The 23,449-nt window shown below is 35.3% G+C and overlaps 1 protein-coding gene across 2 annotated transcripts; it reads right to left on the minus strand.

Annotated features, from left to right (window-relative positions):
* Nucleotides 1-294: 294 nt before the first annotated feature.
* On the minus strand, nt 295-5,997 carry LOC102580915 (F-box protein At4g00755-like). 2 transcript variants are annotated; one of them, XM_006341670.2, is made up of 6 exons: nt 5,921-5,997; nt 5,152-5,331; nt 1,729-2,145; nt 1,420-1,589; nt 1,100-1,218; nt 295-747 (listed from the first exon to the last, which is right to left on the minus strand). In XM_006341670.2, the coding sequence occupies exons 2-6, from the start codon at nt 5,276-5,278 to the stop codon at nt 447-449; spliced, it is 1,134 nt and encodes a 377-aa protein (XP_006341732.1). In that variant the 5' UTR covers nt 5,279-5,331; nt 5,921-5,997; the 3' UTR covers nt 295-446. The 2 variants fall into 2 exon arrangements, with proteins under 2 accessions (XP_006341732.1, XP_006341733.1); XM_006341671.1 differs by lacking the exon at nt 5,921-5,997 and adding an exon at nt 5,461-5,897.
* Nucleotides 5,998-23,449: the final 17,452 nt, after the last annotated feature.

The following is a 23,449-nucleotide window of genomic DNA, read 5'->3' on the forward strand; positions in this document are numbered from 1 at the left end:
CTTCAAAAAATGATGGGAGGTGGTAGCTTGAAAATTGGAGAAGAAGAGAATAAATTAAAAAAATAGCTAAATTGACTCTTTCACGCTCAACTGTTGACATGTAAGCAAAAAATGTCAAATGACACAACGGAACCCTACATGAGGTGTCTAAAATGAACATCACCCAATTGAGGTGTCAAACTTAGTGCCAACTTTAGAGGGCCACCGATGGATTTGACCCAAAAAAAAAAAAAAACCGACTGGTTTGGAGGGACCAACCAACAACAGAGACGGTGCACCTTTTTTGTGACTGAATTTATTGCTTATTTGCATGTAAGCCTGAAATATAAGTAGAAAACTAGGACAAGCAAATTGCAAAGGCAAACAACTCAAGTACACCAGTTTGATAGTTATTTGGTGGAAATTTTAAAGCTAAATATAAGAGATTATCATCCAAGTTCACACTACTAAAGTACACCAAGTTCATCCATTTCTTCATCGTCGTCATCCCATTCTATGGGTTCATCCCATACCATGGGTTCAATACCCCCATGGTAAGCCTGTAACAGAAACCCCATAACACCTACATGTTCAACCGCTTCTTCCTCTGATGGCATTGGAGATATATTTGAGTCTTCTGAAGAGCTTTGCAACATCCATCGGAAAACCTCTGGGTTGTACTTCAACGCAAACTTGCCTGATGGTTCAAGGATATCTATGTCAAATGCAGGGCAGAGAGGACCGCCCATGACTTTCACATGGCTAACGCTGCAAATGTGAATGAAACAGCATGTTATCACAACATAAACAACTATTGTGCCTCAATTCCAATCAGTTGAGTTCGATTACATGGGTCCTCACTGATCATATCGCTAAATTTAAGATCATCACCGACCAATATTAAACCAAATAAAAAAAAGGCACTAGAATTGCTCTATATTGTCTGTAACATATAGACAGGAAAAAATATACGGCATATAATCACATGAGAGAAATTAGCGTAGATAGAAGCCTCAGCAAAGATCTCTATGCTTATGACACAAGCGCATACATCTTACCAATGGGTAGAGCAATAGAGAAGTCATTGATTTTTAAAGAAAGACGAGAGTGGAAAACTAACCATGTGTAAAACAAGTTGTCTGAATGTTGCCTCTGAACTCTACCCAACAGTTCAATCTGCAGATATCCACCAATGCAAAGCACTGGTTCTGGTAGCTTGAACTGTTGCAAGCAGTTTTTCTGCTCATCAATGTTAGAATATGTTAATTCTTTCCATGCAAAATACTATGCTCCTATTGAGGACTTACAGATAAAGTTCAAACTAGTTGAAATAATACATGACACTACTTTGGCAACATATAGTCGGAAATACTTGCCATGACAAAAACAAATTAGAAATGATACCATCTTTGTAAGGAAAAAAAAGTTATAAAAGATTACCTGTTCCATAGGGTATACTTCTGATGTATATGTCCATATGAACTTGTCATCAGCAGGCTGTTGCTGAGGCATTTGCACGATATCATTTTCGTCTAGTGAATTTTTGGGGTGTCCTAACCGAAATCGAACAGATTTTGCAGAGTATATAGGCAGGCCGGGCTGGTAAAAAGCTGAATAAGATATTACATATTAATCAAGAGGATCAAGTAAAACGTGCAAAAACTTTGAAACTTATATCGAAATAATTGAGGGGCATCTAAGGCCTCTGGGAGATATAACGGAAAGACAGAATGAAGCTGAAGCAATCACCTTCAAAAGGTTGTACACTGATTTCACTAATAACACACAGATCAGCTTTCAATTTGTAAATTAATGTCTCAGGGGCATCTGGATCAGCATGTCCTTTACTTGACCAGTATGAATGTCCACCAAGATATCTCCTAGTTGTTAAAGTATTGGCAACACTTTCGGCAGGAAATCTATCTGTACTCGAAGCACTAACTGCATACACTATGCATTCACTCTGACATGTGTTTAATGCTGTAATAGCATGAAGGAGAGAAGCATAAACATTGTGGTCTCTCTTTAGAATATCCCAACTGGAATTGTGAGATCCAACACCATTTGCTTCTGTTGTTATCCAATCTGGTTCAGTTATACGTGCAATCCCAGAAAGCTGAGGAAACCTTTTCAGACATAGTTGCTTGGAAATTCCATTTGTAATCACTGCAAAAATAAGTCACAATGTTACTATTATACTTAAAATGAGGCCATTCTTCTCCCAAATGATAATGAACCGCAAATGACTTTTCTGCTTCACCTTAACATTCCCCACTTCCTAGTATTAAAACTGGCATCCCTATATTTTTTCTGAATAAAGGGTCAACTAGCCCCAATTTTTTGTACAGTGATTGTGAAATTCTAAGAAATTTATGTTGCATTATCAAGCTGGAAATCCAGTAAGTTTAACAACTGGCATTCCAATGTATATCCAGGAAATTTTCCAACTTCCAAATAAATTAATTGGGTCGGACAGCAGCTTATAAAAAAATGGTAGGTAGTCCTTAGAATAATAAAGAGCTTGTATATCTTTCTGAATGTTTTGTTTTGTAAAAATCATTTTATAAAACTCTCCCAGGCACGTCTATCGAGAATATGACCTAAACCTTTTCTGAACGCACTTTCCCCTATGATGATCCTTCTGATCAATTATAGTTTAACGGGCTTGTTTAACTCATGAGAGACTACAAAGAAGAGGCCTTACAATTTGCTTAAGATGCCTGCATTGTGGACAGGAAGCTGAAAACAATGAGCTTCTTTTATTGTATTGTGAGACAACTGCAATTAGTGGCACGTGTTCTTATGTAAGCTGGGGTGAATCGGGCAATGCCAAGAAATACTCTGGAAATTTTGAAGAACTGGAGGAGTATTGGAAGACGAGGGTCAGGGGAAGATTGGTGGCAAAGCTAGCTCCTTCTCCTTCTCTTATACGACCGACTAATATAATTAACATTGAATAATTGAAAAATGTGATTATTCAGGAAATACACATTGAATGCTGAGACTGTGCATTCAATTTCTGATAATAAATCCATAAATAAAAAAGTGTTTGTCATTGTTCAAGAAGAAATGAAACAAAAGATATAATAAGAGTTGGGACAGTTGAGTGTTAAGTATATATTAATAAGAGTATGAAAGATCTAGTGGCCATGATTATCTGTTCACTCTAAGGCGTACAAATGGCTTTTTGAAAAGAGTTATAAATTGTGGTAATGTTCTTCTAGTGCTTCAATGGGCTTTGGACTTTTTTTTTAGGTATTTATTTGATTCGGAAGATGAAGTATTAGTCAATAATGTGTTCGTAGCCAACATTTGTGTATAAAGAGAAAAACAGTCCTCTAGGGCAACCCAGAGCGTTGCATAGAAAGGACCAAGGAGAATCCTATGCTTAAGGAGGAGGAGGGGGAGAAGAAGGAACTAACTTTAGAGGGCAGTTATTACAAGACCATGTACAACAAGGAAGGCAACACTCAATTAGATCACATCACCAATACTTGAGGATTTTTTATTGTGATCACATCACCAATAGTTCAGAATAAGCAAAAAGACCACGGGGGATCATTACTAGATCAAACTTCTTGACAGAAGATCATCGCACCATATGCAAAAAAATACCTAATTATATCAGCTAATAGTGTTTGTTAACCAACATTTGTGTTTTCATCCTTTTCTATAGTAAGAGGAAACAAATTTTTTTTTATTCAAGTTGAAGTGACGGCCACAAATTCATACAATTGACCGAATAATAAATGATGCATTCTCTACACATTTGGATGCAAGTAAATTATGTAAACATCCTATAGGCTACCCCACTTGACCTCCTCTTCCTCATTATCACCCTTCTTTTTCTTTTTTCTTTTATTTTCTTCGAGGTGGGGGTGTTTTGGGAGGGGAGTTGACAGGGGTTTAATTTATTTATTTTGGACATCTAAATGAACTTACAGGGAATCAAACATTCTTGACAAAGCAATTTATGTAAACGGCAATATGTTTTCATCTCAACTGATCCATTGAGTATACAATACCTCCCATCAGTACAGATACAAAGTAACTATGTTCAAGAAGGCTTAGAAAAATGAGAAGAAATTATCATCTTTTTGCTTGCCTCTCTTAGAAATTGAACCCTGGCCTCCTCTAATCCATGTTAGACCATACCCTTTGGTGCAGCATTCTCGAAAATGACAAAACTTGTGTGACTGATCATTTGCCCCATACTCTACCTTAGCAACACACAAGCTGGGAACATAAACAAGTAACTAGAATTTGTGTTGACATAATCACTATTTTCCCAAGGAAGAGAGGAAGATGAATGAATTGATTTACCCAGTTGAAGAATGATTTTCCTATGTCTTAGGTAAGAGACACCCGCAACATGATGGCCTGATTTCTTTTTAAAACACTACACTTCATAATGTTTTCTCCTTTAAAACTTAATAGAAAGTTCATCTTTTTTATTTTGAGAAAGAGGAGAAAGCTCATATTTTTGGACCATTTACAGTTAGTTTTTTATTAGGTTGGACCATTTACATTATTGACTGAAGTCTTGGGCAAAATCACCAAGACCATCCCGTCATGTAGGTATTGCCACATTCTCATTGATTAGGTTCAAACCAGGTAACACTGGAAACAAGGACAATTCATTAACATGGAAACCGCCATTGTACGATTTAGGGTCAAACACATACATATCAATAAAGAAAAAAACCCAAGATATGCAACATAATGTTTGCCTAGGATAGAAAGCAGCTTCTTCTTTTTTTTCTTCACAATTCGAAGTCTGAGCCATTAATCAATACATAATAAGTTATTGCCTCATTGCTAAAAGCAGGTCTAGCTGCAAACAAAGGAAGTGTTGTGAATTGACAATCCTAAAATGGCTTACATCCCCAGCATTAATCTACGATCAATTAAAATGAGGGTAACCCTAAATCGAGAAGATACAAAATGGTCTCGTTTTTGCAGACTATGGCGGTATGGCACTCAGATACCCATAACCACCAATTACGTGAACAAATATATTCAGATAGGAAACAGGTACAGTAGACTGCTTCACTATTAGAAGGAAATGTGAAACTCAGCAAGATGAGGAGTTATTACTATGAGAAAAGAAATACTTTTTAAATGTCACTGCCAAGAATAACTTTCATCAAGACTTCAGTTTGCATAACTCACCAAAATGGTGCCAAAGGCTTGAGACGGAGCCTGCACGGACCACATCTACTGGATCATTCAAACATGCCAGAATATTAACTGACATGTCACTTTGAAGAGATTGTACAAAATCAACCCGAGTCTCCATCCTGATTGTCAGCCACTATAAAAGTCAATCCAATCAACTTCAAGTTCCAAAACCTGAATCAGCACCATATATAAATTCACATGACAATCATCAACATTGAAGAAGTGGAAAAGGGAGAACAGGAAAAGATGACAATTATCTACTCCAATCTATGCCAAATTAAAAAAGAAGAAGAAGCAAACCAGGTCCCTAGAAGATCGATCGATCAATCAATCAATCAACTATAACTCTAACCAAATTAAGGTGGCATCAACTACATGAATCCTCTATGTCCATTCTATCAAAAGCCATGGTCATTTCACTCCGAAAGGCAAATCGAGGGTTGTCTAACGGTTCTTAAAACTCACATATATGTTTATATATATAAACATAAAATCCTCAACAAACTAATTCTACGGAAAAAGGCCTAAATTACCCTACAAGACTACAATTATTAGACATAGAGCACTTTTGCCCTCCGCTATCTTATGGTATCAAAAAAGTTGCTGTCTTCTAAAAATTGGACCACACTATACAGGCCTGTCAACATAAGCAGACAGAGGTGAGAAAAAAAATATCCAGATACCCATCAAGCAATTGAAAGAACAGAGGAAATCTCAAAATAGTGAGGCTAATCCAAGGAGAGGAGAGGGATGAATTTACCTTTTTCAATGAGAAGCACAGATGAAGAGGAAAACTGAAAAGGGTATTCTGAAGTTAGATCAAAATTTAGCATTCAATCTTTTTTACTTGTGTAGTAGGGTAGACCCTTTAGTCACACTTTTAATATTTATTTAAAATATCAATATTTTAGTTTATTATGTATCTGATTTATGTATTTTTTTTTTATTTGTTTGATTTATAAAAATACAATTATTTAATAACAGAAAGGAGAAAATCTGGGGAAAGAATATTTAAAAAAAGGGAACATATCACTTAAAATTTTCATCAGTTACAATCTCAAAAAAATCTCCTTTCTCATTCGATTGGATCAACAGTTTCAATTTCCATTTTTCTTCCTTATCAAGATCTTAATCATGGATGATGAAATTAAGAACATTAAGAAGTGGAACATACATGACTGCCAAATATATATTTCTTTTATTTGTATTACAAAAATATACGGATTGTATCCCAATATAATCTAATCATTACATATGAATATGGTTTATGAAAGGATACAAGATTCTGGAAAAAAAGTGACATACATGGTGGAAATAATACAATCTGTTGAGGAAGGATACAATATTCTAAAAAAAAATACAAATTGATTGTGAAAGAAATAGGGATACAAGATTCTGAAAAAAATAAATAGCATACATAGTGGAAAAATACAATTTGTTTGAGGAAGGATACAATATTCTAAATTTAAAAAAATATATAAATTGACTATGAAAAAATATGATACATATATGCTTAAGAAATACAAATTCATTTGGAATACCTATTGGAATGACTACAAACTAAAAAAGAAATACAATGTTCTTAATAAAAAATACAAATGCTGAGTAAAAGAAAAACAACTGATAAACAAAAATTAATATGAATACAATTTTTGCAATTTTCTTCTCTGACTTCTTTTTATTTTCTTCGTCTGCTATGTTCCTCTTTTCCGAATTTTTGTTCACCAAATTCAAATCTGAATCCGTATTCATTTGTGCATTAGTAATCCTATAAGCAAAATCGAAATTATTAAATATGAATGTATGAAAAATCAAACAATATATGATGTATGAATGTCAATGTAGATTACTACAATCTACCAAATCTCAAATATGAAAACAAAATCACAAAAAATTTGAATAATAGTGTATAAAAGATGAAAAATGTGAAATACATAAAAGACGGAAATCTCATAGAATACTTGGTGAATATGAAAACGAACTCATAAAAAAATCAAATAATATTTTTAAAAGACGAAAAATCCGAAATACAAAATACTTGGTGAATATGAATACAAAACCACAAGAAATCTCACAAAATACTTGTTGATTTCAAATTTACCTTTATCAATTGGTGAACAATCTTTTGAATAATTGCGAGATTTCTTGAATAAAAATGTAGAATTCTAAGAGTTGATTTTCTTGAACAAGTAAAAGAGATAACAATGGTGAAAAGGGGAAGAGAGAGAAAGGAGTAATTTGGGGTAAAACCTAGAAAGAGGGATTAATGGGTAATGGGGTATTTTTTTTAAAAATTTTTTTTACCGTATAATGGGGTAAAAAAAGGGGTTCAATGTGGGCCTGATTTGAGAAATAAAAGGAAAGAAGATTAGTTATATTATGATACAATTTATTTTCTAAAATATTGACATTTTTAATAATTATTTTAAAGTGTAGATCTTTTTAATAATTATGTTAGGGATTGTCACTAGCTTGCTAATTTTCCCAAAATTCTATTGTACTAGGTATGGTTGGTAAGAGGACGGAACGAGACAAGACGGAGCAAGCTTAAATTTAAGTGAATTGGGCCTCTCCTTAGAGGCCCGAAAGTTCTATTATACTAGGTATTGTTATGCCGTAATTTGACTATCTTTGGAAAAATCACTTTTGGAATGTTCTAAGTATAAAACATTTTAAGAAAAATACTTAGAAAAGAGTCGCCACTTAATTTTTTAAAGAAATTAAGAAAAACTTATAATTTTCAAAGATTTAAACAGAAAAAATCATTTGAAAATACCAAAGAGGGTTCGGGATTCAATTTACACTTCGAGAAGAGAAGCATTCGAAGTGTCCGCTAAAATGCGGTTGACCTGCGACTTGACTAAAATATATTTGACTATTTTTAGAAAAATAATGATTTAAATAATAACTTACAATATATTTGATTAACTTTGAGAAAATAATTAAATAAATGACACATTTTATTTTATTTTATTTTTTGTTTTAGAAAGGAACCTAAAAATGAAACGTTTGGATTAAAATGCAAGTGATTAATATTTTAACAAACTAGATTAATTAAAATTTATTTGACTCATAATAATTTGAACTAATTTAGTCGATAAACCAAGAAATCATTTTGAACTAATTAAAAACAAATGAAAGCTTTAACTAAAAACATATTTAAATATGTAAAGTTGATAAAATTGAAATTTTATTAAAATCTAACATAAAGAATATAGTTCATCTTTTGGGGATTTAATTAAGTTAACTAACCATTTTAAAGTTAGAGTTAATGATAAGAAAAACAAACAATAAATAAAGACAATTAAGTAATTTAAGAGAGGGAAGGAGAATTTGGGCTCTTGGCTTGATTTCCGTTTTTGTATACACTTGTTGTATATCAATGTATATTGGATGTATACAACCCACTTTTCTGCACATTGAACAGTTGACCAAGTTTATACAGCCAACTTCGGCCCTGGCAACCTGTGATTTCAATTTTTAGCTTTGTCTTTCTGCATTTGACATGTATATCATTGTATACTTAGTGTATACAAACTGTTTACAGCTTTTCTGGACTGCGTTTCAGCCTGTTCCGCTACTCTGGATGACTCGATATAGGAGAAATATTGAATTTCGACACAACTCAAGAGGCAAGGATAGGAGATAGGAGTTCATGTTAGAACTCGGACAAATTTCATGGCAAGAAAAAAGAAAGACAAAACTAAGTTAGCAAAAGGAAAACCAACCTTAAATAATAATAAACATAAGAAACATTTAACACTTTCCTAGACTTAAACTCAAACTAAAATAAGAGAACTCCTAAACAAATAGCATATCAAGAATAAGGCCAAGAACTCAATACATGCGACCATTTTTTATCAAAGATAATCTCAATAAGAATACATACAAAAAAAAAAGAAAAGATGATCAACAAAGATCTAACTAAAGACACCACATATTACAAAATAGAGGATTAAATTTGACATGAAGCTATTGCTTTGGGGGAGATCAAAATTAGTTTCCTATGGGATCTAACCAATATTCATGCTCAAAACAATAAACAAATAAATGTGCTATGCTACTATCTTAAGAACTATTTGGTCACAAATGCAATTTCCAAGGAATTAGGCATAGATTAGTAGCTAAAAAACTAAGCCAAATGAATTCCAACAAATCAAGGGAAGGGAGGGAATAATGCAGTAGAGGCAAGGAATTGCAGAATATCAAATGACACACGCTATACATTTAGCAATACAATCAACAACAAACCAAACTATAACCCATTTGGAAAGTTCAGAGATTAACCAGATATATCCCATTATTTTCAAAAAATAATAATAATTAAGTAGGAGCATGATTTCACTTATAACTGTGCACTAAAATAATAACTTCAAAAGGCCGCACCACCGCTAATCACAAATAATTATGCAACAAACTTGAAACAAAACTTGATCATGCTAAATAGAAATCGAAATATTCGAGGGAGAAGAGGAAACAAGTCGTCTAAATATCCACTTTGAAAGCTCTACTACAATTTAAAGTAACCCAACTAACATTCAAGCAAAGAGATTTGAAACGAACAACACTAAAGACACAAGATTAGCTCAAAACAACTTGGGGAGAAGACATGTTGACAATATTCGAGATAGACTTGACCACAATCAAATGAAAGAAAAATAAGAACGACACTAAATCGAGCAAGATGAGACTATGGAAAATTCGTAAAAAAAAAGACATCAAAATTGAAATACAAGAGGGACATAACCATCATTCGAATTATGTAAACAACTCTTAAGAGATTAAGCTAACATGATGAAGAGATACTGTAACATATCAAAACGACAAAGAAAAACAACCAAAATGCAAGTAAATAGTGAAGAAAACAGGTTTATACAGCTAACACATTCAATATTGAAACTGAACAAAAAATGGCTCATTAAGCAAACTCAAACAGAGATTCAGCTGACCATAAAGATACGAAATTGAGCTAACGAAATGACGACCAATATATAATATCCAAAGTAAACTTTCACTAGTACTGGACTCATGCTTACTGTAGCAAAAAAAAACATAGGAAAACGAGATTAAAGGCAAGAGCTAAACGAAAGGGCCAAATATTCTTAACTAGCCGAACATATACCAAAGTTTGAACATACAACACACTATATCGAAATAGATTGTAAGAGGGAGCGGGATGACCTTGCTTGGGGCAGCGACTGGGACGAACGAGTTTGAGAGAAACTATTCTTCTACCACGATCTTTCGAATAGGAAACAACAAGTTAAAAAAATCCGGGCGGCGATCTTTTCGAAATTTAGAATCATAAAAGTAGATATATATTTTTTAAAGTGTAGAAGTGACTATTGCTTTAAAAAAAACTCAAAACCGTCCCCTAATCACTGAGAGTAAGAGGGTTCTTTATAGGGAAAGATGTGCGATTTAGGGGGTAAAATCCGTTGGAAAATTCAAACAAAAATTTGAATTTCTTCTGCTCTTTCGAAGCAACAGTGAAGGTTGTTGTGCAGGCCTGCGATTTCCGTGAAAGGGGGGAAATGGAGACGTGAGGGTGATGGATTAGGTTGCTAGGGTTATGGGTTCGCAGACGGGTGACGAGATTTTCGGATTTGCTGGATTTTTCATAGAGGGATGGGCGCTCTGTTTCTTAGCGTCTGAAGAAGAACAAGATGGGTACAAAGGTAACGTATGTACTGCTGCACATATTGATGTTTGTACATTGTGTATGTATTGTATGTTGTATGTTGGGTTTGATGTGTATGTATTACTAATGTTATTAAAAATGGTGGGCTGGGTTGAAAACAAAAATGGGCTGGAATTTGATATTGTCATAAGGAGTTGAGAATAATAAAGTGGGCTGGAAATTGGCCCAACTTTGGTCTTAAATTGATCCAACAAGTAGAGCAAAATATTGATTAGATTTGGTTTTGAAAAATAACCAAACAAATTGCAAATTTAGTCAAAACGATTTAATATTAATTAATTGACGAGTTTCTTAATCTTAACAAAATTAAATAACTAATTTTTTAAAATATTAACTATTAATTAATTAAACTAATTGGCAAAATTTAAAGCAAAATTTAAACCTTTGAGACGATTTTCAAATAAAAATATACTAATTATATACATAACTATAAAAACATTTTTATTATTTTTAAAAAATTATAAAACTGACAAAACTTACATAAAAAATAACTCAAATTTTTTTTCCCGAATTTCATAAAAGCTAGTAATTCAAAATTATAGCCATCACTTTAAAATACACTAAAAAAATATAAAGTCTTCTGAGATGATTTTCGAATATTTATAGGATATACTTATTTCATACATAATTATATAAAACATATATATTATTAAAAATATAGAAAGTGATAGACTATTTAAAAACTTGCAAAAATATTTTTATTTTATTTTTTTGAAAATTTAAGAAACTAATTATTTTGAATTGTTTAAAATTGAAGGAGCTCGATGATTAATCTATAATGTGGAGGTCCAAAATTGTGTGTCAACAGCTGTCCCTCAATTGACTTGGATTGATGAAAGAAATTCGAGGAAAATGAAATTGACGAATCCAATTTTGACCGACTACATCTTCATCTCTTAGAAATGATATTTTGGTACGGTCTTTAGGAATTATGGTCGAACCCCGATTTCAGTTTTCCTACATATCTCAGGCTATATGAGAATTCAGGCCACTTATAGTTCGATACGCTTGATTTGACGCACGATTATGAAAGAATTCAAAAGCTATCCCGTTATCGAATTATGAAGAGACCGAAATGCTTGAGAATAAGATTTGAGAGGGGATGTCGGAGTACAATCGAGTTTTCAACATTGATCCGGCCTACATATCCTTAGACCTTAGGAATCAAGTTGTTTGTAGTTCGACTCGATCGATTGAAAAGGAGATCTATTATGCTAGATAACCTTCGTTTCTGGAAGAGTGACAAAATAAGTCAAGTATGGAAAGGAGGCTTGCAACCTCTTAGCCATGAATGTGGCGCGCTTCACATCCATAATTAAGACTTATACGAACATAATTTCCAAAGCTCTTGGTGTATTGTCACTCAGATTAGAAAGCTGCCTCTGGTGAGAGTGGAAAGTTTTCCGAATGCGAAATTGGAACTGATAAATCTAAGAAAAACCCACATGCCTCCTGATAGGGGTGTGGTTTGATTATGGTGGGAGTCGCTTCTCAGCTCGCGTCCTAAGAGTTTGATACTCCTCTTCGGACTATGTCCCAGTTCGCTGCTAAGAAAAGTTCCACGTTGTGCTGCATCCTTTTTGATGTCGTCCGCACCATGTTGCCACTTAATTGTTCTCCTTGAATATTTAACGTCAACTTATTTCAGTTTGACGTAAAGCAAATAAAGCATGTATCTCATATTTACGACATGACTCTTCACTGTACTCTTCTTTTAATATCGAAGTAGTAAAATAGACTAATGTAATATGTTGATAGTTCTCTTGATGGTTGAATATGATGTCCCTCTCGGCATTTGAATATGATGGCCCTCTCGGTCATATGCTGGCCCTTTTGGCAATTTGAATATGAATGGCCTTCTCGGCAGTTTGAATATGCAATGGCCCTCTTGGCAGCTTGAATATGCAATGACCCTCTTGGTGGTTTGAATATGCAATGACCCTCTTGGCGGTTTGAATATGCAATGGCCCTCTCGGCGGCTTGAATATGCAATGGCCCTCTCGGCGGCTTGAATATCGTGGCCCTCTCAGCAATTTGAATATGAATGGCCCTCTCGGCAATTTGAATATGAATAGCCCTCTTGGCGGTTTGAATATGGCCTCTTGGCAATTTAAATATGATGGCCCTCTTGGCAATTTAAATATATTGGCCCTCTCGGCGGTTTGAATATGCAATGGTCTTCTCGGCAATTTGAATATGCAATGGCCCTCTTGGCGATTTGAATATGCAATGGCCCTCTGGTGGCTTGAATATGCAATGGCCATCTTGGCGGTTTGAATATGCAATGGCCTTCTTGGCAATTTGAATATGCAACGGCCCTCTTGGCGGTTTGAATATGCAATGGCCCTCTTAGTGGTTTGAATATGAATTTGACTATGAACGTCGTCTTTCATCAATATTTGATATGATGATAGATATTTTTTGCTTATAACATCATTTTCATTGGTATCTCGCAACCTTAAGCGGTAGATACTATTTTTTAATCTGTCAAATACCTCCTTGATCAAACGAAGATGTTACACTCACTAATTGATATTTGTTGGATATGTTCTCCTGAGATAGTTGGTTGATAAACATAGCCCCTTTGATGATCTTATTATACCCTGCATCCACAAAAATATGTTAGTTTTGGAATACTGATCTGTGTTGAAGTCGCCTTGCTCCTGGTTTTGTTATCTCTGGAACTCTGTCTGGTAGATCCAATGAATCGCAGTAGACAAAAGACAAGATCATATTTAGATTAAAACATTTGTTAGGTATGAAGTTTTGAAAAAATAGTTTTAAAGAAAATTTCTGCCAATTAACTGTCACGACATGCACGACACGAACAAAACCCTTTGTCTCAGATTTTGACATGATAGGTAGCTTGTTGGCAACTTAAAACCCTTTAAGACATGTCAATTTGAGGCAATTGAAGCTGACTTCGAAGGTCCGAGTATCCTTAATGGAATTTTTGAGGTCCTTCTAAAAAATTATGTCCAGTTAGATGTTTCAAAACAAATCTGATGATGATCACGGGAGTCTTGAATTTGAGATCTCCTCAAAATTATTCCCAGTTGCACATTTCGATATGATATTTGACTCTTGTTTGTAGGAAATGACCCTTCTTGTAGAATTTTTGAGGTTCTCTCAAAAATTCTGTCCCAGTTTCCATTTGTGAGGGGAAATGGAAATCATATTGGGAATATGACCGAACCCTTGTGGCGTCTACGTATTCCGTTGAGGCAGGAATCAGATCAGACGTAGTTCCCATCTCGAGAATGACAAAAATAGAAAATTTGATAAGGAAACGACCGAGACCAACATAGGCCGCCTACGTATCTCATTATCGAGAATTCAGGTCGAACGTAGTTCAAGTACAAGGGGAATGTTTCAAAACATAAATGCAACAATAATTACAAACAAACTGTAATTACAAGGAAATAAAGGAAAGAAGTATCATCCTTCAAATGTAGTATCTCTTGACGACATCTGAATTGATAGCTTTGCGCCACACCTGACCGTCCATCTCTGCTAGAACCAAAGCTCCTCTTGATAGTACTTTGTGGACAACATACGGTCCTTGCCAGTTAGGTGCAAACTTCCCTTTGTATTCGTCTTGATGAGGGAAAATGCGTTTCAACACCAATTGGCCTACCTCAAATGTTCGAACTCTTACTTTCTTGTTGAAAGCATGAGTCATTCTCTGTTGATATAACTGGCCATGACAAACAACACTCATTCTTTTCTCATCAATCGATGCCAATTGCTCATATCGGTCACGAACCCATTCGGCATCGCTCAATCCAGCTTCCTGAATAATCCTTAAAGATGGTATCTCAACTTCAGCTGGTATCACTGCTTCTGTTCCGTATACCAATAGGTAAAGAGTTGCTCCAGTTGAGGTTCAGATTGTGGTGTGATAACCTAGCAAAGCATAAGGCAAATTTTTCATGCCAACATTTATAGTTGTCAATCATCTTTCTCAGTATCCTCTTGATGTACTTATTAGCAGCTTCCACAGCTCCATTCATCTGCGGGCGATATGCAGTTGAATTGCGGTGGGTAATTTTGAATTGTTCACATATCTCTTTCATCAAGTGGCTATTCAGATTTGCTCCATTGTCTGTGATGATAGACTCTGGAACTCCAAAACGACATATCAAATTGCTGCGAACAAAATCGGCCACAACTTTCTTTGTCACAGCTTTGTAGGAAGCAGCTTCGACCCACTTTGTGAAGTAATCAATGGCGACCAAAATGGACCTACGGCCATTTGAGGCAGCTGACTCAATTGGTCCAATAACATCCATCCCCCAAGCTGCAAATAGCCAAGGAGAACTCATCGCATTGAGCTCGTGGGGTGGTACTTTGATCAGATCTCCGTGTACCTGGCATTTATGACATTTTTGGACAAATTGGCCACAATCATTTTCCATAGTCATCCAGAAATATCCCGCCCTTAAGATTTTCTTTGCTAATGTAAACCCATACATGTGCGTCCCACACACTCCATCGTGCACTTCTTCAAGTAATTTTGTGGCTTCTGCAGCATCCACACATCTCAGTAATCCCAAATCGAGTGTCCTCTTATAAAGAACCTCTCCATTCAAAAAGAAGTTGTTTGCCATTCTTCGAATTGTTTTATTCTGAATACTTGTTGCTTTTTCCGGATATTCGCCAGCTTCTAAGTACTTTTTCACATCGATATACCATAGATTCCCGTCTCATTCTGCTTCCACATGTGAACAATGTGCTGGTTGTTCTTTTAAAACTATCTCAAGTGGATCGATATAACTTTTTTCTGCGTGTTGTATCATGGATAATATGGTTGCAAGGGCATCAACAAGCTCGTTCTGTATTCTCAGTGTGTGTCTGAACTCGATCGTCCTAAATCTTTTGCATAATCTCCGCACCAATTGTACGTAAGGTAAGATTTTAGGATTCTTCACTACCCATTCTCCTTGAACTTGATGAATCAACAAGTCTGAATCACCAATTATCAGTAATTCTTGAACATTCATGTCAAGAGCCATTTTAATGCCAAGAATACATGCTTCGTACTCAGCCATGTTATTAGTGCATCAGAATCTGAGCTTTGCTATTGTTGGATAATGTTACCCCGATTCGGATATCAACACTGCTCCAATTTATGATCCTATAGAGTTTACTGCTCCATCAAAGAACATTCTCCACCCAGGATATGATTCTGATATGTCTTCCCCTACAAATAATACTTCTTCATCAGGGAAATATGTTCTAAGCGATTCATATCTATCATCTACTGGGTTTTCAGCGAGGTGATCGGCCAAGGCTTGCCCCTTGATTGCTTTCTGAGTCATGTACACAATATCGAACTCACTCAATAATATTTTCCACTTTGCTACATTTCATGTGGGCATTGCTTTCTGAAATATGTACTTGAGTGGGTCCATCCTTGAAATGAGATGTGTTGTATAAGCCGACAGATAATGTCTCAATTTCTGAGCAACCCAAGTCAAAGCACAACAAGTTCTCTCTAAAAGGGTGTAACGGGCCTCATATGATGTGAACTTCTTGCTCAAATAGTCTATAGCTCTCTCCTTTCTTCCGGTCTCATCATGTTGTCCCAACACACACCTGAATGCATTGTCGGAGACAGATAAATACAATAGCAAACGACTGCATGCACGTGGTGGCACCAACACTGGTGGATTCGAAAGGTAACTTTTGATGGTGTCAAAAGCCTTCTGACATTCTTCGGTCCATTTGGTTGGCGCATCTTTTCGTAGTAACTTGAATATGGGCTCACATATCACCGTTGATTGAGCTATGAATCGACTGATGTAATTTAGTCTCCCCAAAAAACTCATTACTTCCTTCCTAGTCTTTGGATGAGGTAAGTCTTGAATTGCCTTGATCTTGGAAGGATCAAGCTCGATACCTCTTCTGCTAACTATGAATCCGAGTAACTTCCCTGTAGGTTCTCCAAATGCACATTTGGCTAGGTTCAACTTCAAATCATACCTACACAACCTATCAAAGAATTTTTCCAAGTGTGTCAAATGATCCGAACTCTCGCGAGATTTTATGATGACATCGTCCACATACACCTCAATTTCTTTGTGGATCATATCATGGAAAATGGTGGTCATACCTCTCATGTAAGTGGCTCCAGCATTCTTGAGGCCGAACGACATCACTCGATAATGGTAGACTCCCCAAGGTGTGATGAATGCTATTTTTTCTGCATCTTCTTCATCCATTAGAATCTGGTGATATCCCGCAAAGCAATCCACAAAAGATTGTAACTCATGCTTAGCACAATTATCGATCAGTTTTTACCTGCAGAGAAGAACAACTCAAAAGACATAGTGTTAGTTTTTGTTTTTAACGAGATATGCAAATAAGATGATAGAAAAATAAACACACAAGTGTCATTTTGCTTCAAGCAGATTAATCCACGAAAATATTTTGGGTGAATTTGAGGACTCAAATGGAAATAAATCTTTTTTGCAATTGAATTGGAAAGGTCGAATTGCATAGAATCTTGCTAATTTCTTTTACTCATATGCTTTTGTAGGCGGAACTATTCAAAATCATTCACTAATAAGAGAGAATAAAAATTGAAAAGATAGGGACCGAGCCTTAAGTAGGTTGCCTACGTATCCACCAAGGAAATCAGGCCCGACGTAGTTCGAATTATATAAGATAACCTAAACGTACCCTTCCCGAAATTGATAGAGAGACTAGGCTCGAAAAGAGATTCCTACGTAACCCCTATGGGCTCAAGTCTCGCGTAGTTCTTGATTACAATAAAATTTAAAACAACATGACAAACATAAGAAAAGCGTTACATGAACCTAAATCTACCCAAAGGCTTCTTTCCTTCTTTTTCAACTGTAGGGTGACGATCCGGTGCTCTCGTCATCTGAACCTTCTTTTGTTTTACCATTTCCCCTCATGGAGGAAGCATTCCTAAAATTTAGTTTCTTAATGTCCAGTTCAATTTTGGGAATCCTTGCAGACGCTTTAGTGATGTTAATTATCTCTTGATCAATTTTTACAATTTTTCTTTTCACCGAGGTTGTTTCCATGTCAACCTCAATAATTCTCTCTCGTAGCATCCATTCAGTTTGGTCTAGTATTGCAAGTCTCCTTTTGGCTGCGGCTATTCTCTCTTTAGTCTCGATAAATATTTTGAACATTGAATCTTGAGTTTCTTCATCACTAACCAAAGCAATGGGTGGGATTGGTGCGTTGACACTTTTTCTAGACATTTTAGCAAGTCGACCTTCCTGTGATGGACAAATAAAAACTTAGGAGATTTTTAGAGTAGACGGTTTATAAATTTCTGAGAAACTTGGACAACACTTCAGAAGTAATTTGGACGGACTTTGTTGTTGTGAATTTTAATATATGCTTAAGGTGCTCTAAGAAACAAGAGTGGATTACTTCTGCTTTAGACAAAATGACACATCATAACACAAGACAATTATATCAAGCAACACACAAACAATTTATATCGCATCCTAAACTTGTGACCTTTTTATGTCAAAGGTGGGCCTATCGAATTAAATGATGTATATGTCTTTTTAAGCCAATTCATTATCCCCCAAATTATTTCATTAATGGCATTCAAAAATGTCTAACAAACATAAAATTTGGGAAATGAGTTCGGAAAGTAAATTACAAAGCAAATTACAAATAAAGCAATCCCACGCATGGGATGAGAACAAACTTCAAACTCATCCTGATCCTTCGCCAAGTCTGGTCCTCTTGGCGATGCTGACCTCTTCCCACATAGTATATCTGTTCTCCCATAGGTGATCTCTTGCCAACCGAGCCCCTTCCTAGTGTCTGAACCTCTCTACCAACTGAATTTGCTGTTCCATGCTATCATCCAATTCTAACATGCATCGTCTGGCTCTTTGTAGCTCTTGCTTCAACTGAGCTATGACTTTGACATCTTCTGAATGTCGGCGGTGATGATTCAACTCATTCTAATCAAACTTCTCTTGGAGTTGATGAAGTCGAATTTGATGTTTGGCTCCAACATCTGCAATAATATGGGGAACGTTTGGACCGGGTTCAATAGTTCTGGCGAGACTCTTCTTTAACCATTCCCTGTAATCCTTAGAGCATTCAGGACGAAACCTATTTGGCACCGGCTCACCCAATACCCTTCGAGTTTTCCATTATTGAAGCATCTTTTTAGTAAAAACGACTTCTCCATTTTCATGATCTGTCATAAATCTTGTCATGTCTTCGATTTGAGGAAGCTCTTGTTTTCCTCCTAGTTGTCTAAATACGCGAGAAGGAGCATACGGTCGAGTTCCTCTCAACCTAACAAATATCAAGTAAGGGGCCTTCCCACTTTGGATCACAATTTGTTTTGTTACTACCAAGCATGGGATCGATCACTGCACATTTTCCTCTCGTATACCAAAACTCTTGGCCTCCAATCCTGTTGAAGTTATTACGTTGCACCTACCAATCGTGACTTTTGAGTCTGTTTGGTCTTTCCAAGGGATCTGGTTCTGTTGGATCATGAGCTTTGATCAAATGTCTCATCATCCACCATTGAAGTATTAGGTTGCACCCTTGAAAGAAACGTGTGCTACTTTTACATCTATCCAATTCCCTGTAAATGTCAACAAGGATCATAAGAGCCAAATTATAGTACTTTCTTGTAGACCCGTAGCGTACTCCATTAAAAATAGCATGAGTAACCATTACTACACTTGGATGGATGGTGTAGTTTGGTCCTTGGGGAAACACCAATGTCCCAAGTAGGCATATTGCAAAAGCGATGGGGCGTGTTTCCTTCCACTTTTCTTCCGAAACAAACTCCTCTTTGAACTTCTCGTAAGCTCTTGAACGTATGAATTGATAATACAACTTCCGAAGTGGAATATTTGACCCGGGAGGCCTGTCCATCCATTCAGCTTCGATGAGTGACAATTTTTCTTTGATTTCGGCAAAATCCCAAACCTTTGGAAAGAGAAGATCAGTATCGGGTTGGCGTTTCCTCTTGTTGCGCATGCCAACACTTTCGTAACTGACAAGAACTTCGTCGATAGTCGGAGTCAACTCTACTTCCCCGAAACGAAATACCATGTTGCCGCTGTCCCAAAATTTCACCATCGTCCCGATTAGATCTGGATAAGCTACCATTTCCATTAATGACGGAAGATGACCTATATGTCTTTGAACTTTCTTCTTGTCTTCCGCATTCATAAAATTCCACCAAACCTGGAGGTAAGGATGGGGTATGGTCACCATTCGGGTCCTTAACAACTCATATGTCAAACTCATCCTATAAGAAAAACAGACAAAGGTAAGTTACCCCCACTCCCATAGATAATTGATTTGTTTTAAAATGACATATACATCCTTCAATTAAACATATAAGCATGATTGTCTTTTATTGGCAAATGGGCCAAATAGACACAAGGCGGGCTTCTAATGGGCCCAACACGCCTTGGGTGTTGGGTCAGCCTAGTTCAAAATGTGCAAAAAATTGGGATTTGGTTTCGCTCTACGCTAGTTGACTAAGAGTGGCTTTTGAAAAATCGGAAATCCAAGTGGACAACTTATGCTGGAATTCAAGACAACCATTGGACGCACAATGTACCAATAAATTGCCGATCCTTCCGAAAAATGGTTGAGTATAAAAAGTTCGGCTGCGATTATGCAGAAACTGTCCTTAATATACTATACATACAATAGGAAGTGTCATGAATGCAATGACAGTTATAACAAATTAAACACATTAAGCACAAATAAACAATTCACAATTAATAACAATTAGTCAAATAAGTCAAATCTTATGGTTAGAACTTAATACAATCCCCAGCAGAGTCGTCAGTTCAGTTATGCCGTAATTTGACTATCTTCGGAAAAATCCCTTTTTGGAATGTTCTAAGTATAAAACATTTCAAGAAAAATACTTAGAAAAGAGTCGCCACATAATTTTTTTATAGAAATTAAGAAAAACTTAAAATTTTCAAAGATTTAAACAGAAAAAATCAATTGAAAATACCAAAGAGGGTTCGGGGTTCAATTTACACTTCGAGAAGGGAAGCATTCGAAGTGTCCGCTATCATGCGGTTGACCTGCGACTTGACTAAAATATATTTGACTATTTTTTAGAAAAATAATGATTTAAATAATAACTTACAATATATTTGATTAACTTTGAGAAAATAATTAAATAAATGACACATTTTATTTATTTATTTTTGTTTTAGAAAGGAACCTAAAAAATGAAAACGTTTTGGATTAAAAATGCAAGTGATTTAACATTTTTAACAAACTTAGATTAATTAAAATTATTTGACTCATAATAATTTGAACTAATTTAGTCGATAAACCAAGAAATCATTTTGAACTAATTAAAAACAAATGAAAGCTTTAACTAAAAACATATTTAAATATGCAAGAAATACAAGAGTTGATGAAATTGAAATTTTATTAAAATCTAACATAAAGAATATAGTTCATCTTTTGGGGATTTAATTAAGTTAGCTAACCATTTTAAAGTTAGAGTTAATGATAAGAAAAACAAACAATAAATAAAGACAATTAAGTAATTTAAGAGAGGGAAGGAGAATTTGGGCTCTTGGCTTGATTTCCGTTTTTGTATACACTTGTTGTATATCAATGTATATCGGATGTATACAGCCCACTTTTCTGTACATTGAGCAGTTGACCAAGTCTATACAGCCAACTTCGGCCCTGGAAACCTGTGATTTCAATTTTTAGCTCTATATTTTTGCAATTGACATGTATATCATTGTATACTTCGTGTATACAAACTGTTTACAGCTTTTTGGGACTGCGTTTCAGCCTGTTCCGCTATTCTGGATGACTCGATATAGGAGAAATATTGAATTTCGACACAACTCAAGAGGCAAGGATAGGAGATAGGAGTTCATGTTAGAACTCGGACAAATTTCATGGCAAGAAAAAAGAAAGACAAAACTAAGTTAGCAAAAGGAAAACCAACCTTAAATAATAATAAACATAAGAAACATTTAACAATTTCCTAGACCTAAACTCAAACTAAAGTAAGAGAACTCCTAAACAAATAGCATATCAAGAATAAGGCCAAGAACTCAATACATGTGACCATTTTTTATCAAAGATAATCTCAATAAGAACACATAAAAAAAAGAAGAGAAGATGATCAACAAAGATCTAACTAAAGACACCACATATTACAAAATAGAGGATTAAATTTGACATGAAGCTATTGCTTTTGGGGAGATCAAAATTAGATTCCTATGGGATCTAACCAATATTCATGCTCAAAACAATAAACAAATAAATGTGCTATGCTACTATCTTAAGAATTATTTGGTCACAAATGCAATTTCCAGGGAATTAGGCATAGATGAGTAGCTAAAAAACTAAGCCAAATGAATTCCAACAAATCAAGGGAAGGGAGGGAATAATGTAGTAGAGGCAAGGAATTGCAGAATATCAAATGACACACGCTATACATTTAGCAATACAATCAACAACAAACCAAACTATAACCCATTTGGAAAGTTCAGAGATTAACCGGATATATCCCATTATTTTCAAAAAAATAATAATTAAGTAGGAGCTTGATTTCACTTATAACTGTGCACTAAAATAATAACTTCAAAAGGCCGCACCACCGCTAATCACAAATAATTATGCAACAAACTTTAAACAAAACTTGATCATGCTAAAGAGAAATCGAAATATTCGAGGGAGAAGAGGAAACAAGTCGTCTAAATATCCACTTTGAAAGCTCTACTACAATTTAAAGTAACCCAACTAACATTCAAGCAAAGAGATTTGAAACGAACAACACTAAAGACACAAGATTAGCTCAAAACAACTTGGCGAGAAGACATGTTGACAATATTCGAGATAGACTTGACCACATTCAAATGAAAGAAAAATAAGAACGACACTAAATCGAGCGAGATGAGACTATGGAAAATTCGTAAAAAAAAAGACATCAAAACTGAAATACAAGAGGGGAAAATTCGTAAAAAAAAAGACATCAAAATTGAAATACAAGAGGGACATAACCATCATTCGAATTATGTAAACAACTCTTAAGAGATTAAGCTAACATGATGAAGAGATACTGTAACATATCAAAACGACAAAGAAAAACAACCAAAATGCAAGTAAATAGTGAAGAAAACAGGTTTATACAGCTAACACATTCAATATTGAAATTGAACAAAAAATGGCTCATTAAGCAAACTCAAACAGAGATTCAGCTGACCATAAAGATACGAAATTGAGCTAACGAAATGACGACCAATACATAATATTCAAAGTAAACTTTCACTAGTACTGGACTCATGCTTACTGTGCAAAAAAAACATAGGAAAACGAGATTAAGGCAAGAGCTAAACGAAAGGGCCAAATATTCTTAACTAGCCGAACATATACCAAAGTTTGAACATACAACACACTATATCGAAATAGATTGTAAGAGGGAGCGGGATGACCTTGCTTGGGGCAGCGACTGGGACGAACGAGTTTGAGAGAAACTATTCTTCTACCACGATCTTTCGAATAGGAACAACAAGTTAAAAAAATCCGGGCGGCGATCTTTTCGAAATTTAGAATCAGAAA

The sequence above is a fragment of the Solanum tuberosum genome, unplaced genomic scaffold (assembly GCF_000226075.1).
Source record: "Solanum tuberosum cultivar DM 1-3 516 R44 unplaced genomic scaffold, SolTub_3.0 scf00027, whole genome shotgun sequence".
NCBI classification, from domain to species: domain Eukaryota; kingdom Viridiplantae; phylum Streptophyta; class Magnoliopsida; order Solanales; family Solanaceae; genus Solanum; species Solanum tuberosum.